Source organism: Megascapheus bottae, chromosome 20 (genome assembly GCF_031878675.1).
Source record: "Megascapheus bottae isolate mThoBot1 chromosome 20, mThoBot2.hap1, whole genome shotgun sequence".
Classification (NCBI taxonomy): domain Eukaryota; kingdom Metazoa; phylum Chordata; class Mammalia; order Rodentia; family Geomyidae; genus Megascapheus; species Megascapheus bottae.
This window is the reverse complement of record NC_143528.1, coordinates 10,517,374-10,534,648: the sequence shown is the minus strand read 5'-3', so window position 1 is coordinate 10,534,648 and position 17,275 is coordinate 10,517,374. Positions and strand designations below refer to the sequence as shown.

Sequence of the window (17,275 nt, the reverse complement as noted above, 5' to 3'; positions counted from 1 at the left end):
GTCATATAGGATGCAACTAAACAAAATGAACTCTAGGATATGGAAACAAGAGGTTCATCTTTGTGATTGTTGTTCTTAATGCATTAGGTGAAGTTATTTATTTTCTCTTTATTTTCCACTTATGGTTAATCTCATGTGGTTACTGTATCTGACTTTCTTACCTGATATACTGTATATATGGTTTTTTTTTTAAATTTGAAATAGGGAAGGGAAAGGGGAAAACAAGATGAATGGGAGGGTGAGGGGAGTAAAGGAGACAAAAACATGAAACGGGCTATAAAGATTCGAGAAGTAATGTACCCATTACCTGATGATGTAACTGTAATCCCTCTATACATTATCCCAACAATAAAATAAAATAAGAAAAAGAAAAAAGGTATCTAAAAAATGTGGTTTCTCCTAGGGTTCCTTTCATTTAGTCTCATCCTATATTACATTATGTACCTAGGTTTTGAGCTATTGTAATACTCTGCTAGGAGAATCCTAGATTTGTACTAATTATTACAAATGAGGGAAACCAATGAGCCTATGGAAACAAGAGCTTTATCTTGTGTGACTGTTGTTCTTAATGTACTATGTTATTTCTCTTCTTTTTTTTGCTCTTATGGTTAATCTCACATTGTTAGTGTATTTGACTTTGTTTCCTTGTGTATTGTACATAAGTTTGTTTATTTGAAATAGGAAAGGGAAGGGAGGAAAATAAAATGATTAGGAGGGGGTGGGAGGGAGGGAAATGGGGACAAAAACATGAGAAGGGGTATCAATGTGTGAGAAATAATGCAACCACTACCTGATGAATGTAACTGTAACCCCTCCATACATTATCCTGACAATAAAAAGAAAGCAAAACAAAACAAAAAAAAGAATCTATGGGCTGTGAGTTTGGCCTAATGGCAGAGTGCTTGCCTACCATGCATGAAGATCCAGGTGCGATTCCTCAGTACCACATACATAGAAAAGATGGAAGTGGTGCTGTGGCTCAAGTGGTAGAGCACTGGCCTTGAGAAAAGCCCATGGACAGTGTTCAGGCTCTGAGCTCAAGCTCCAAGACTGGCAAAATAAAGAATCTAAATAAATTTCACAAATAATTATCTCCCCATCCTCATTCTTACTGTGCCCCTAAGAAAGGGGATTTTGCAATCTTCCAATTAATCATGGATTAGAGCACAGAGTAAAAAATGGAGACCTCTAGAAAGAAAAAAACTAGTCTTTTCATTGATAAACACTAGTGGTGTGCTATGTAAGTAAAGGTATTGCCTTCTAACAAGAATACTCCTTAAGATATACCACAAACTAAATGTATAGACATTGATAAAGACTGCTGTCTTTCTCTGGCAGCTTATTAAGGAGAAAACCAATTTACTACCAGGCTGGGCGTGGTGGCTCACGCCTGTAATCCTAGCTATTCGGAGGCTGAGATATGAGGATCAAGGTTCAAAATCAGCCCAGGGCACCAAAGGACCTGAGATTCTTATGTCCAATTAACCTCTAGAAAATGAGAAGTGGGATTTGGTTCAAGGGTAGGGTGAAGAGCTCAGGGATGGTGCCCAGGCCCAGAGTTCAAGCCCCAAGACCCACAAAAAAAAATTACTTATAAAGACTTATAGTGTAAATCTCCCCTCAATTAGCTAGGATTCTTACTAACAGCATTCTGTGGTATCTGTTCTACTTCTTTAAAATAAAACATTACTTATGTTCACATTTGTTTATTATCCATGCTTTCTAGCCTCTCATTCATATATTTAAAAATTCAAACATCTTGCTGAGTGCTAGTGACTCAAACCTATAATCCTAGCTACTTAGTATGTTGAGATCTGAGGTTTGTGTTTCAAAGCCGGCCCAGGCAGTCAAATCTGAGAGATTCATCTCCAAGTAACCAGTAACCAGTAATTCATCTCCAATTAACCACAGAAGTAGCTCAAGTGTTACAATACCAGTCTTGAGTGAAAAAGCTAATAAGAGCTAGAGGTCCTGAGTTTAATCTCCTGTAACAACACCAAAATTAAATTAATAAAAAATCTAACATCTCACTGTTTCATTAGTTAGGTCTAGTCTGTGGCAAGACCACTGACATTTGAAAGTTAACACTATTTTCTTTCTTTTGGAGGGGGGGTTCATGGGGCTTGAACTCTGGGCCTGGGAGCTGTCCCTGAGCTCTTCAGCTCCTACCCCTGGGCCTGGGTGATGTCACTGAGCTCTTCAGCTGAAGGCTAGCACCCTACCCTTGAGCCATTTCCCATTTTCTAGAGATTAATTGGAGATAAAGAGTCTCACAGCTTGGCTTTACAATGCTGGGCTGGCTTTGAACCTTGATCCTCAGATCTCAGCCTCCTGAGTAGCTAGGATTACAGGCATAAGCCACCAGGGCTGGCACTATTTTAAAATATAATTATTTTTGGTTATTTTAACTTGTTTATTCACATTTAGTGGGGGAGGAGGATTATGGACACAGGTCCTGGCACTGTCTCTGAGTTTTTGTACTCAAGGCTCGTACTCTACCACTTGAGCCACAGGTCCATTTTTGGCCTTATACTGATAAAGATTTCCATGCCTGGGTAGGCTTCCAACTACATCCTCAGATTTCAGCCTCTAGAGTTATTACAATTACAGGTGTGAACCACTGATATGAAGCTTCCCCCCCACCATTTTAGTCTAATTCTTTCTTTAAATACTTTGTATCTGGAATTTGAAAAATCTTGTGTTTAGCCTGATTCTCTTTTGCTCTGAGTTATCTTACAATTGATTATAATAAATACACTTACACATCTGCAACTCTCTCCTCCCCAACACATACTGGTATATTTCCCTAAGATCATATTCCTTGGATCCTAGTATTTGTAGAAAGACACAACTAGAACAATGGACTGGAATAAAGACCCCCAAATAACTCTCACTTATTCCTGCAGTAAAATGATGTTCCTCAAGGATGTCATGGTGATTTGGAAGTCACTCCTCCAGTGGGAATACACTTGCAACAAGTAGTACTAAGTTAATTAGCTATCCACATGTAAAAGAATGAAGCTGGATCTTTAAACTATGTGTAAAATTAACTCAAAGAGGATCAAAGATCGAAACATAAGAACATATAAAACTGTTATAAGAGAGCCTAAAGGTATCTGGATATAGGTCATTTAAGAAGATGATAGAGGTCTTGAGAGGTGGTACCACCAGGAATGGGATTATAAAGACTCCAAAGGTCTTCCTTTGTAAAACCAGAGCAACAAGACAACGTGTCTATGAACTGAACCAGAAAGCAATCCCTTATGATACTGAATCTGTCAGCAGCTTGATCTTAGACTTCCCAGTGAGAAATAATTTGGGTTTTTCTGAGTTACTTGATTCATGGTATTTTGTTATAGCACCCCAAATGTACTGGTATGCTTTTTTTTCTCTCTCTCCTTTTTTTTTTTTTTTCGGCAAGTCCTGGGGCTTGAACGTGGGCCTGGGCACTGTACGCTTTTTTCAAAGCAAGCATTCTACCATTAGGCCATGCTCCCAGCCCCTGGTAGGCCTTTTAGAAGATTTTCTACGTGTCGAATTGCACTGGTCTTTAGCCAGTAAGTCACAATCAAAACAATTAGGATTAATATGAATAGGACAGAGTTCATATAAAGTTTATTTATATATATTTATGTATGTATATATGCATATGTTCCAAGCAACTATTTAAACATGCAAAAAATGTCAAATGTCAATATGCATCTGTCAACTTGGTGACAGGAATGGGGGAGTTGAAGATGAGTTAAACCATACAGTTTTTCAGTGACTTGAAGCTTGCTTATTTTTTGTTTTGTTTTGCTTTATTTTTGCCAGTCCTGGCTTGAGCTCAGGACTGGAGTACTGTCCTTGGGCTTTCTCAAAGCAAGAGCTTACCACTTGGGCCACAGCACCATTTCTGTTTTTTTCTATTTATGTGGTACTTAGGAATTGAACTCAGGCCTTCATTCATGCTAGGCAAGCACTCTACCACTAGGCCAAACTCCCAGCTTGACTGGAATCTTGAAACCAAGTTTCCTGAAGAGCCTGAGAATTTTCCTCAACATCAGTATTTTACATTAGTGGACAATTCAGTCATTCAAGAGCATCTGGATGAACATCAGATTATTTTTTCTTACTGACAGATTTGACATCTATGAATCCATTATTAGGAGACAGTCTAATGTATGAAAATGTGTAGTTTACTCAATGATTTGCATGTAATATTTCATGAATATACAATAAAGTTCAGTTACATTGTACTGAACTTATGAAAGCCTGTACTTTATTTTCTTTCATGGTCAAATTTGAGATTTGGCTATAGGTGGCTTAAAACTGGGCAAAAAAGGACATCCATAAAGACTAATGTAGGATAATAATGACTACAGAGCTTCCTTTTCCTTCTCAGACTTTTTTTTTGGTTGGTTGGTGGTGGGGGTTGAACTCGGCCTGGGTCTCTGAGCATTTCAGCTTAAAGCTAGCACTCTTATCACTAGAGCTATAGCACCACTTCTGGTTTTCTAGTGGTTAACTGGAGATAAGAATCTCATGAACATTAGTGCCTAGGCTGGCTTTGAACTGTGATCCTCAGATGTCAGCCTCCTAAATAGGATTACAGGTGTGAGCCACTGGCACCTAGCTCCCCTCAATATTCTACATAGTAAAAGTTATTATTTTAAAAAAAACCATGAATTTGCAATTTAGTAGCAAATGAGTGTTAGTGGCTTGTGCCTAGAATCCTATTAGTATAAGGAGGCTGAGATAAAAGGATCATAGTTCAAAGTCAGCCAGAGTAGGAAAGCCTGTGAGTCTATACCTCCAAAACACCAAGCTCAAGTGGCAGCAGGGGTGAGTACACAGTGTACATACAGGAAAAATGGTGAATACCTTTACCTGATTTACATAATTTTAACCCCTATGTATGTCACCTTTATAATAAAAAGTTTTAAAAAAAATGAATAGCAAAGAATACACAATAATAGCCATTTGCACTTTCAGTTATACTTAAAATGGCTGTTAAGACTTATCAGACCAAACTTGGTGCTGGTGGCTCATGCCAGTAATCCTAGTTACTCAGAAAGATGAAATCTGAGGATCAAGGTTCAAAGCCAGTCTGGGCATGAAAGTCTGTGAGACTCTTACCTCCAATTAAACTGCCAGAAAATCCTAAGTGGCACTATGGCTCACGTGGTAGAGCACTAGCCTTGAGCTGAAGACCACAGGGACAGCACCCAGGCCCAGAGTTAGTCCACAATCAACCAAAAAAAAAAAAAAAAAAAAAGAAAGTTATTAGACCATTTCATTTTCTGGTTTACAATGTCACTATTAATCTCAGAGTTTTAAATTTTAGAGCGAGCTCCTGCCCTATGCAATTTCTGGAGAAATTAAACCAGTATTAAAGTTCAGTTCTATTTCTCTGGGAGCTCATCACTGTGTTTCAGAGACAATGGCTTACAACAACTACACAGCAATTTCAGTAGTTATTTGAATTCACTACCAGAAAAAAAGGAATATATACTTGTAATGTCAATATAACACTTGTGAGGATGACTATATTATATTGATACTTATTTTATAGTACAACCTGTATGTTTCTTAAAATCAATAACCATTTTGAATGCAAAGTAAGTTTATTTTCCTAGTTTACAGTATAACAGCCCAGATGAATTAAGATATTATCCAATAAAAATTTACTTTAAGGATGTTTATACATTATAATTATGCCAATGTACAATAAATACTATTCATGTATGTTTTTTTGTTTTTATTTATTTTGCTAGTGCTGGGGCTTTAACTCAGGGCTTGGACACTGCCCTTGAGCTTTCTCAAGGCTTTTTTTTTGTGTGTGTAAGTGGTACCGAGGAATCAAACCCAAGGGCTTGGGTATACTAGGTAAGCAGTCTAACACTAGGGCACAATCCTAGCCTCATGTATCTTATTTTACAGTCAAATCAATCAGTTGTAAACTAAACGCATTTTCCAAAATGTAGATTGAAAAAATAGTCACATTGTAAGGTACCATAGTAAAAAAGCCATTGAACCAATGTAACAGTGATATTCACAGGACAATATGTTGGAAATGAACTTTACAACTTAGGAGGGGGTGAGGGGAGGGAAGCTGGAAGAAAAATATGTGAAGGGGTAACAATGTTCAAGAAGTAATGTACGCATTACCTCTTTGCATCACCATGACAATAAACTAAACTAAGCTGAAATAAAATACTTACCATTCTTCAACTGTATCGAGGATCATACAATTACGATCAGGACTCAGTCCATACATGAAAAATGATAAAGGAATATCTATTTAAAATGAAAAAGAAATAGAGAATTATGGCAAAAATTTCTCCCAGGGTTGTGTCTTTTCAACGGGAGTGGGGGCAGTACTGACACTTGAACACAGAACTTCACACTTTCAGCTATTTTCACTCACAGCTGGCATTCTAGCACTTGAGTTACACACCTCTAGTTATGGCTTCCTGTTTAACTGAATAAGAATCTTGAATTTGTAACGCCTGGGCTGACTTCAAACCATGTTTATCAGATCAGCCTCCCAAGTAGCTAGGATTAGAGTTATGAGTTCCTGGCTTCCAACTCAGAATTATGCCTTTATTGTCGTCTGTATTCATTTTCCCCCCTCCTGTTTTTTTTCCCAGCCCTCTTTTATTCTTGTTTCTTTGTTTCTTTTTTAAGTGGATCATGGGGCTTGATCTCTGCCTGGGTGTTATCCTTAAAGCTCTTCAGTTAAAGCTACTGTGCTTGGCTTATTCTTGTTTCTTGTAAGGGAAAAGGAGGAATCCATTTTCTCAAGGTCTGAATTCCTTTTCTCTCACACTCAATCCATGTTTTCTCATTTTCTCTTTCCTTCAGTATAATTTCACCTACTATTCAGTTTCACTCTGAGCTCATCTGTCTTATTCAAACTCCAACGGAGAAAATGATATTATGGCAGCAAATAAGCTTGCTCTAGAGTTTTTTTTTCAACAGATGAGGAACAGTGAGGGTCACAGACCTTCTGCGCTAGCAGAAATTAAGAACTGAGCCAGGTGTGGTGGCTTACACCTGTAATCCTAGCTACTCAAGAGGCTGAGGTTTGAGGATCAAGGTTCAAAGCCAACCCAGGCACAAAAGGACCTGAGACTCTTATCCCCAAATAACCTCTAGAAAAAAATGGGAAGTGGGTCTTGGCTCAAGGATAGGGTGGTAGCCTTGAGCTGAAGAGCTCAGGGACAGCTCTCAGGCCGAGTTCAAGTGCCATGACCCACCAAAATAAATAAATAAAATTAAGAACTGCTACTTTTGCTCCAACACTTCATCACTGTGAACAGTTACAATATATGCTGTATATGGTGTGTAGGTATCTTATACACAGTGTCTCAGCTATGTACTGTGTGTAGGTCTTATATATAGTGTCTCATTTTAGGATCAAAATTGGTATTATTATTGCCAGTCCAGGAGCTTGAACTCAGGGCCTGGGCTCTTTTGGGTCTTGAGCTCTTTTTGCTCAAGACTATCACTTTACCACTTTAGCCACAACACCACTTCTGGCTTTTTCTGTATATACGGCACCAAGGAATTCAACCCAAGGTTTTGTGAATGCTAAGGCAAGCACTCTACCACTAGGCCCAACTAAGTGTATATTATACTTATACTCATTGGCTGTATAAGCAGAAAGGCCTAAAAGAAAGATTAATGAAATCATCTGTTCTTCTAGTTTAGGGAACTAAAGGACAGCAGTAGTTCTCAAACTGTGGACTCTAGACCAGCAGCACCAGCATCATCTAGAAACTTGCTAGCAATACAAACAAAACCTTTACTTAGACCTACTTAGGTGTTCTAAGCACAACAAACTGTGGTCTGACTAGTGGTCTAGGCTGATACAGGTTGAGATCCACTTATCTAAATTATGAGGGAAACATTACTCAATAATGCTTTCTTCCTCTTTTAGAGTAAACTCTCTGAGCCAATGTCAGTCACTATAATGACGAAAGGTTCTCAGCTGGCTACCTCATTTCTAGGTTTAAATCACCTACAGATGACGGTATGAGACAAAAGCAAACATAGGTTTTGCTTTTTCTTTAAGTGTATGGAGGTAGCAATTCATTTAATAAATACTTATTAAAGTATTAAGTAACCAGTCATACTGCAGACAGTAAAAGACAAGGAAGCAGAAAAGAACTGTGAAAGCCAACAATTATATGGAATACCGTAAGGAACAGGGTAAGCCTGTCTACATACAAATAACATAGATCACCTAATTCCTAGTATACACAAATTTAGTGATAATATAGACAATATATGAAAGCAATGGACTGGCAAAGGGATAAAAATCTGTGGTTCATCTCTTATTTCCATAATTTTGTGGTAATTTGAAAAGTCTTTGTTTTAATGTTGCATACTGTATTCATGGACTTCTTTCAAAAACAATTGGGGTAGGCTCTTCTCTAGACCTAAAAGGAATCCTCTAATTATACATATCAAATGAGAATAAAATTAAAAGTAATTTACATGCTTAAAAGACTACCCCAAGAGCCTAGGCTATGTGAAAGAGTACTCCAGGTCCAGCTGCTTTTCACCAGGAGGATAATTAAAGTTAAGGAGTCTCCAGGGAGGACTCTCCTGTGTCGTCTATAAGCCATGGTAGAACTAGATCAAGTTCCACAAACAGATATACAGGTCATCTGATGTCAGAGAAAGATGTAAAATCAGCTCAATGCTTCAATTCTCCACTCCTACTGTATACTTCAATGGATATCTGGCTTGGTTTGACTGAACTAGAACTACTCAGTCATGGAGTAAACTTTTAAGATATTCCACTCCAAAAATGATTATTTGGGTTCATTTACCCTTTGACATATCAGGATTATTGTAAAGTCTAAGTACTAATTACAACTAGATCCTTCTGTGGAGGAAAACAAAGCTATACCTTCTCTTTTAAGTTAACTGTGTTGTGTTTAAAAACAAATGTGTTCATTGCCTTACTTATGTAATGTAATCCCTCTGCTCATTACCTTTTCTTTTTTGCCAGTCCTGGGGCTTGAACTCAGGGTGTAGGTGCTGTTCTTGGGCTTTCTCACGACTAGTGCTCTACCACTTGAGCCATAACACCCAGGGCGTTGTGCATGCTAGGCAAGTAACTAGGCCATGCTCCTAGCCCTCATCACGGTTTCAATAAAGATTGAAAAAATGAAAAAAATTAACTGTTAAAAATATTAGATAAAAACTACTTAGAATGTCAAAGAGTCACTACTTTGCCTTTCCTGTGCAGATAAACACGAAGAGATGATTTCCTTGCCAAGACCCTAGGTATTAGATATGTGACTACAAGGCTATAAAATTTGTAAAGTAATTATTCTACTAAGCTGTTAAGAAATGAGAAATACACTGATCAACTTAATCCTAAACTGATGCATTCTGTGTTCAGGAGATGGAAATTATATACAAAAAGGAGTTTTCCTGTTGGAGGTAAGATTAGTGGCTAATCTGTCATTGTTATGAGACTGTTTAGAAGACTTTAGGGAAATACAAGGAATAATCAGATGATTAAAGATGACACAATTTTCAAGGGAATGAATAACATAGAACTCTTGGAAAAGTAGAAATAAAATAGCCTTATCTAAAATCATTATAGGAAACCTATCAGTTACTTAAAAATAAACTTCTGAAATTGGTCATCTCAGGGCCAGGAGTGTGCCTAGTGGTAGAGGACTTGCTTAGCATGCACAAAGCTATGGGTTCAATTTCTTGGTACCACATATATAGAAAATGCCAGAAGTGGTGCTGAGGCTCAAGTGGTAGAGCTCTAGCCTTGAGAAACTCCAAAGGCAGTGCTCAGGCCCTGAGCTGAAGCCCAGGCATGGCAAAAAAAAAAAAGGAAAAAGAAAAAAAAAGTATTGCTTAGACTTCCCTGTAATGTTAATGAGTCAATTTTGTCATTCAAAAACTTCCTCTTAGCCGGATGTGGTGGCTCATGCCTGTAATCCTAGCTACTCAGGAGGCTGAGATCTGAGGATCAAGGTTCAAAGCTAGCCCAGGCACAAAAGGTCCTGAGACTCTTATCTCCAGTTAACCTCTGGGAAGTGGGGCTTGGCTCAAGGGTAGGATGTTAGCCTTCTTGAGCTGAAGAGCTCTGGGACAGCACCTAGGCTGAGTTCACGCCCTGTGACCCACCAAAAAAAAAAAATCCCAAACAAACAAAAAAAGTTCCTGTTGTTTTAAAAATATTATAAAAAATAGTAAGTTAGCTGTTAGTCCAAAAATGGTACAGTAGTTACATTTTTTCTAAGCATAATGGCATGATAAATCATTTACCTTTCATAATTACTTGAACCTGAAGTTAAGAACAAATGACCAGTATGATTTTTGTTTTGTATTTTAGATGAATCTGTGTAGCCCAGGTTGGCCTCAAGCTAGAGGCCAAACTTGAGAATCTTCTGCTTCAGCCTACTGAGTGCTGGTATTACTAAACCTGTGTGCTACTCTACACACAGCTAAGCTATTTTAAAAAGTAACTATTGGAGCTGGTAATGTGGCTTAGTGGTAGAGTGCTTGCCTAGCATTCATAAACTCTGGGATCGATTCTTCAGTGCTACATAAACAGAAAAGGCTGGAAGCAGCAATGTGGCTCAAGTGGCAAAGAACTTGCTTTGAGCAAAAGAAGCTTTGGCCAGTGCTCACTCCCTAAGTTCAAGTCAAAAAAAAAAAAAAGTAGCTATCTTACTTTATAATGGAGTCCATGGAGAAAAACTTAGTAACATACTATTATAATCCCTAAAATAAGTTTATTATATGTTCTTCAATAAAAGGGGAGAATTTTTTATTTTGGCAATTCTGGAATTTGAATTCAGGACCTCCAATTTGCAATTCAGGTGGTAGTCTACCAATTGAGGCATACCTCCAACCCTTAGGTTTTCAATCAATTTAAGTCTGAGACACTAACAACCCACCACATACCTCTCTTCTTTCATATCACAACAATTAATAACATGCCTTCTTATGAACGTGACATCAATGAATTTTAAGCCAAGCATAATGGAACACTCTCTCTGATCCTAGCTATGGAGGAGACAGAGGCAAAAGGATCTCAAGTTTGAGGTCAGCCTAACAAAGTTTGCAAGAGCCTCACCTTACAAACAAAAACAAGAGCTAAGCTGGGTGCTAGTGGCCATACCTGTAATCCTAGCTACTTAAAAGGCTAAGATTTGAGGATCAGGTTTGAAAACAGTCCCGGCAATAAAGTCCATGAGACTCTTCAATTAACTACCAAAAATCCAGAAGTGGAGCAATAGCTCAAGTGATAAGAGGATTCACCTTGAGCAAAAAAGCTCAGAGACAGTGGCCAGGACCTGAGTTCAAGTCCTAAGACCAACATGTACACACAACAATAACAAAACAAAACAAATAAAATAGTTGTTGGCTTAGTAAAAGTGGTAGAACCCTTGCCCAGCCATCATAACACAAAAAAGAAACAGTTTTCATATAATTTGTATATTTGAACATCACAATCACTTTAAAGTTCTAGCTCCAGGCTTTTTATTTTTTGCCAGCCCCAGGACTTGAACTCAGAGCCTGAGCACTGTCCTTAGACTCTACTACTTGAGCCACTGCACCACTTCTGGCTTTTTCTATATATGTGGTACCAAATAACCAAATCTGGGTCTTCGTGCATGCTAGACAAGCACTCTTTTTTTTTTTTTGCCAATCCTGGGCTTGAGCTCAGGGCCTGAGCACTGTCCTTGGACTTTCTCAAAGCTAGAGTTCTACCACTTGAGCCTCAGCACCACTTCCAGCTTTTTTCTATGTATGTGGTACTATGTATGTGGTAAGGAGGAATCAAACCCAGGCCTTTGTGCATGCTAGGCAAGCATTCTTACCACTAGGCCAAACTACCAGCCCTTAAAGAGCCGAGTTTTCTAACAAATTTCCCAAATACTCTTCATAGCAATTTAAACATGTCTAAAATATTGAAATATGGTAGGAATTACACAAAGTAATATAAAGAATTTAAAAAACCTAAAAGCCAAAACTTGATTATTTGATTATTAGTCCCATTACTAAAATTGAGTGTAACATCTATAGCATCCCTGGCAAACATAAACTTAAAATTTTTTTCTTGACTTTTATAGCAGTATTTTTTTTTTGCTAGTCGTAAGGCTTGAACTCAGGGCCTGAGCACTATCCTTGGGCTTTTCTCAAGGCTAGCAATCTGCCACTTGAGCCACAGCACCACTTCCAGCTTGCACGATAGGCATGCACTCTACCACTAGGCCAAACTCCTGGCCCTGGCACGAAAGTCCATGAGACCCTTCAAATAACCAGCAAAAAGATGAAAGTGAAGCTGTGGTTCAAGTGGTAAAACTAGCCTTGAGCATAAAACTGAAGTGAGTTCAAGTCCCTGGACCAGCACACAAGAAAAGTAAAAAGTAAAGATAAGTTCATTCTCTGACCATATTACCCTATATAATTATACTAGCAAATAATTTGCAGGGTTTTTTAAAAAATAAAAGCTTTGCCCCCATTATGACTTGCTTTATTAGTGGTACAAAGATCACAGTAATATTTTCATGTGTATGTACACACACATATTGGTAAGTTTTCCCATCTCTTTCCTTTTTTTAGGGCTGTACTGAGGGTTGAACTCAGGGTCTTGAGCTAACTAAGCTGGCAGGCTACCACTTGAACCACATCTCCAGCCATATACCTTTCAATTTTCTCATTCTTAAGATCTTACATTAAAATGCTTTATGGGATGTGATGGGCTGATAGCTCACACCTGTAATCCTGGATACTCCGAAGGCTGAGATATGAGGACCGTGGCTCAGAGCCTGCCTTGGTAAGAGGACTAGAGACGTGTATTTTCAACTAGCCACCAGAAAAACCAGAAGTGGTGCTGTGGCTCAAAGTGGTAGAACGCTAGCTAGCCTAGAGCAGAAAGCTCAGAGGCAGTGCCCTGGAGATCAAGCTCCAAGGCAAACCAAAAAAAAGCTAAAATGCTTATGGGAGCTTGAAATGACTCTTTCATCTAGGGAGTAACATTGTTTTATTAAAAAGAGCTCAAATGCACAGCAAAAGCCTGGCAGTCAAAAATCTAGATTTTGTTATCCAGATTCTTCAGCTCATAAATCTGAAGAATAACTTAACTTTTCTATTACTAAATTTGTTTTGTGTGCCTGTGGGGGAGGGCTTCACACGCTTTAGAAAATTTTCATGAATACATATTTCCCCCAGAGAAAAAAATTGTACACTATCTACACATCTTTATAATTGGAGGCCTTTCAAACATTAGGACTGAGAAAACACAAAGTATGGTACTTGGCATTCTAAGTATTTGAACTTAAGGAGAAGCAGTCATTTTGACCCCCTTCCATCCTCCTGTCTTTGGTTCCTTTCTCCCTGAAAGCGTAACACAGAAGCCTGTTTCCCTTTCTCAAAGTGGATCACAGAAACTGAATTCCTTTACAAAGTAAGCCCTAACATCTGAAAGGGTCACTTTCTCCCTCCTCCCTTACTCCAGGATGGTTCTGCTTCATACCTAGGAGGAAGGAATACTTCACAGAGAGACCAAGAATATCAAAAGATAAGCCTTGCTGGGTTTTACCCTGTATTTTGTCACGTGCAACTTTAAAATTGCTATTTTTTTTGAGTGTGGACCACAACACCTTTCCATCTCTACACAAGTACTTACTGAAGTTCCAGTATCAAGTTAAGCACTCTGCAGACTTGTAGATGACAATGGCTCCTGCTGATTTAATATAAATACCATTTACTTTAATTCTATCTCACTTTACAGTCTTGATATTCAAAACAGAACACTTAGAAGTGCTTATAAAAGTTTGAGAGAAATAAAGGCATTTAAAAGTGAATAAATGAGTGTGGCTATCATTTTAGAACTGTAGACTCACAAGCTATCCATCCAAATCAATGATTATTTATCTCTGCATCACTGCCTTAAAAAAATCCTCAAATTAAGTTCCAATAGGACATAGTCTCGGAAAGTTTTTCAAAGTGAGAATTATGCTTGGCTAAAAGAGTTAATTAATTGTCTTCATATTTTCAAAGGCACGGTAACTGCAGCTTTGTCAAAGTCTCAGCTGTTGAAATTAAAGACAGGTACCCTCCCCTTTCAGGAACAGATGTCCTTCATTTCAAAAGGCAGTAATTACATAGGTTCTACATTATGTAGATCATATGTAAGTGATCTTTGCTTAGTTTACCTTGTATCTTTACCTTGTAAAACAGAGCTATTTCTATAGTTAATTTCTAACTCATTACTGAACTATAAAACTATTACATAAATTATCTTACAAAATCACTTTTCAAACTCATGCAAAAATCAGTGTTCTTCCGACAGTAAAACGAAAAAGTCTTTTTTTATTTTAAAAAGAGTAACAAAATGTGAGTGGAAAGGGGGATTATTTTATCTTTAATATAGAGAAAAACTCATTTCAGTTGTACAACATATTCAGGGATTGGAGAGATAATTGGGTACTACCATAACAGGGCAACTTGAGGGCACTTCAAATTCCCTAAATCATCCTGTCCACCCCACCCTCAAGGCAATGAGAAATAACAGAGAATTAGCAAAGAAAAACAGACTAATCTACCAAAGATTGTAATTATCAATTTTCTGAAGTTAACCTCGTGAAAATGTTTACTGCTTTCCCTCAAGATTTTGCAATCTAGGTACACTAGATCATCCTTTAATACAACAACATGCAACTTTATAGTTGACAAGTGCCAAAGTAGTAGCCTAGTACTCTAGAGAAAAAAATCATATTCAGTTTTCTTGGAGTAAAAGTACTCTATTTCATTCATGTGTAAAACATTTTAATATATTATACTATTAATATATATATTATTAATATAATAAAGACAAAATACATAGCAAAATTGAAATTGTCAGCTATTAAAGTTTACACCTTAAGAGTGTAGACAGAAGTTATGCTGTTCTTCCAATGAGACTTCTCAGAGAACTTTTATTTCTTTAGAGTTCTATGAATTCTTTAATTACATAAAATTTTAACAGCATAGAGAGTAGTCAAGATGCTTACACACTCCCACTCCCATGTTTGCAATCTTTATCATCAGCTAAGGTTCAAAGTTTTAAAATATCTGCATGATACTTAAGAACAGGCTTTTGCTTTTTAAGAAAATGAGCAATGGGCAGCGCGTTTAAAACTTTTCAATGCTGACCTTACTCCTCAACTCCCTTAACCTTAATTGTTAAAATTTTTTTTTTAATATAAAGAGCTATTATGTATTCTGGATGAAACCCAGGCTTTGAAACCATAACCAATAAGCTTTTCTAAAATGTCAATTCAAGGACATTTTTTTCTAAAAAAAAAAAAAAGCGCTACTAATTTTATTCCCTATGCATACATGCAGTTATGAAAAAGGAGATTTAAAAACGGGGGGAAAAGCCAATTACCATTTTGTGGCACTTCTACTGTTGTCTTAGAGGCAGGCTCAAATTCACTAGTCACCACTTAGAGTGCTGGGATGCTTCACTTGGCACTAGCCACCCAAGTGCAACTCTGATGTGAGATCTTGGGAGATCTGGGTGATACCAATAACCTAAACTTTCCCACTTAATAAGTAACATTATTGGGCCGGGAGTTTGGCCTAGTGGTTAAAGTGCTTGCCTAGCATGCATGAAGACCCGGGTTCAATTCCTCGGCACCACATACATAGAAAAAAGCCGGAAGTGGTGCTGAGGCTCAAGTGGTAGAGCTCTAGCCTTGAGAAAGTCCAAGGACAGTGCTCAGGCCCTGAGCTCAAGCCCAGGACTGGCAAAAAAAAAAGTTAAAGTAACATTATTAGTAAACGCTCCCTCCGCGTGTGCTTCAAAGGGAGCATGTGAAGTGGGAGTGGCCTGGTTAAGCATGGGCGGCTTAGTAAGCGGCTTTTATTAAACTGGCCGTCCGTGGGCTTTCTCTGCATCCACACCACTTCGGCACTCGACAAGTTTCAACACGTTATTCAAAAGGTTGAATGAAGAAGTCAAGAGCTGCCAAGGGAAGGCAGACCCGCAACACCTCCCACTCCAGCCCAATCACAACGGCCGAAGCGCTAGGACGAGCGGCAGCCGCCTCCATGGGCGTGATGTTCTGCTGCCTAAGCCAGACCGCGAGGGGGACCTTCACCTCGGCCCTCCCCGCCTGAGCCCTGGGTCCGCTCACGCCCCTCCGCGCCGCCCTCACCTACCGGAGCTCTCCTGCGTCCACCGGCTCCTGCAGCGAGACAGCGGGCGGCCAGCGCCTGAGAGCATCGTCGGAGCGCGAGCTCCGTGGAGGGCGAGGATGCAGCGCCGCCGGCAGCCCGGGTGGCTCAGCGTCTCGCACCACCTCGAGAGCCGCGGCTCAGCCAGGCAGGAGGCGTCAAGAGTCACAGCCCGGGACGGGAGGGCGGGGCATAGCGAAGCCCCGCCCCCTAGCCCTCGGCCCCGCCCTCTGGAGACCTCGCTGGCTCAAACCAGCGCGGGCCGCCTTCTCCCGCCTTTAAGCATTCCGGGCTAGCCGAGGCGTCTCAGGTGGCGAATTTGAAGAGGAAAATTGGTTCAAGGACACTCAGGAAAACACACACACACATAAAATCTCCAACTTGGTCAAGCCCAGCAGCTGAAGGCCAGCCTGGCAACACAGTGCAAAACCATTTCTAAATAGAAGCAAATAATGACAATATCGAACAGGAGAATTACCCGTTCTTCTGGAATATTGCTTCCTGCTAACCCTCCCCGAACCCCTGGTCTCTCTCACAAACCTTGACTTGTCTTCTGTTCCTTCGGCTCTTCACGAATGAAGGCACACCGGGCGCCCTTCTCCCTCACACCGCTCCAGAAACTTTAAGGACTCAGTCAGGTGACCCGAGCCACGTGCCTACGTGCCTACGTGCACACGAGGGAGAGGGCGGGGCCAGAAGGAAGTGTTCTGCGCCTGCGCATTGGGTGCGGGCCGAGCAATGGCCCGGAAACTGGGGGACCTGAGGTCGCGGGGGCCTGTTTCATGTCCTGTGGGGAGCTGTACATTCAGTACATGCTCCGTATGCACACAGTAGGCCTTAGAGGAACATTTGTGCAATGGCGAAGTGAATGGTTCCTGCTGGCTTTTATTATTCTTGCAACCTTCCGTGTTAGAATAACAGTTTCTAGCGAACTGTGTCACCATCTTCATTGCCTCGAGTTGCCAGTCCTTCCTCCAGATTCTTGCCCGGCCGAAGTTTCCCGCCTAAACTGTAAATATCAGTCTCTCCCCCCTGGTTTGACATCCGGTACTACCAACCAGTCCCAGAGAGCATGGCGTCA

At 39.6% G+C, this 17,275-nt stretch overlaps 1 protein-coding gene across 3 annotated transcripts in view; it reads right to left on the bottom strand.

Annotated features, from left to right (window-relative positions):
* Positions 1-16,815, bottom strand: part of Tex15 (testis expressed 15, meiosis and synapsis associated) — a 63,251-nt gene extending 46,436 nt beyond the window's left edge. Inside the window, exons 1-2 of one of the 3 annotated variants that reach the window (XM_090353951.1) lie at positions 16,735-16,815; positions 6,204-6,279 (exon numbers count right to left, since the gene is read on the bottom strand). In XM_090353951.1, the coding sequence (XP_090210077.1) occupies positions 6,204-6,206 (3 nt within the window). In that variant the 5' untranslated portion in view covers positions 6,207-6,279; positions 16,735-16,815. Of the gene's footprint in view, positions 1-5,118; positions 5,210-6,203; positions 6,280-16,179; positions 16,246-16,734 lie in introns of those variants that run through there. The other 2 variants (XM_090353952.1, XM_090353953.1) reach the window with 2 other exon arrangements.
* Positions 16,816-17,275: the final 460 nt, after the last annotated feature.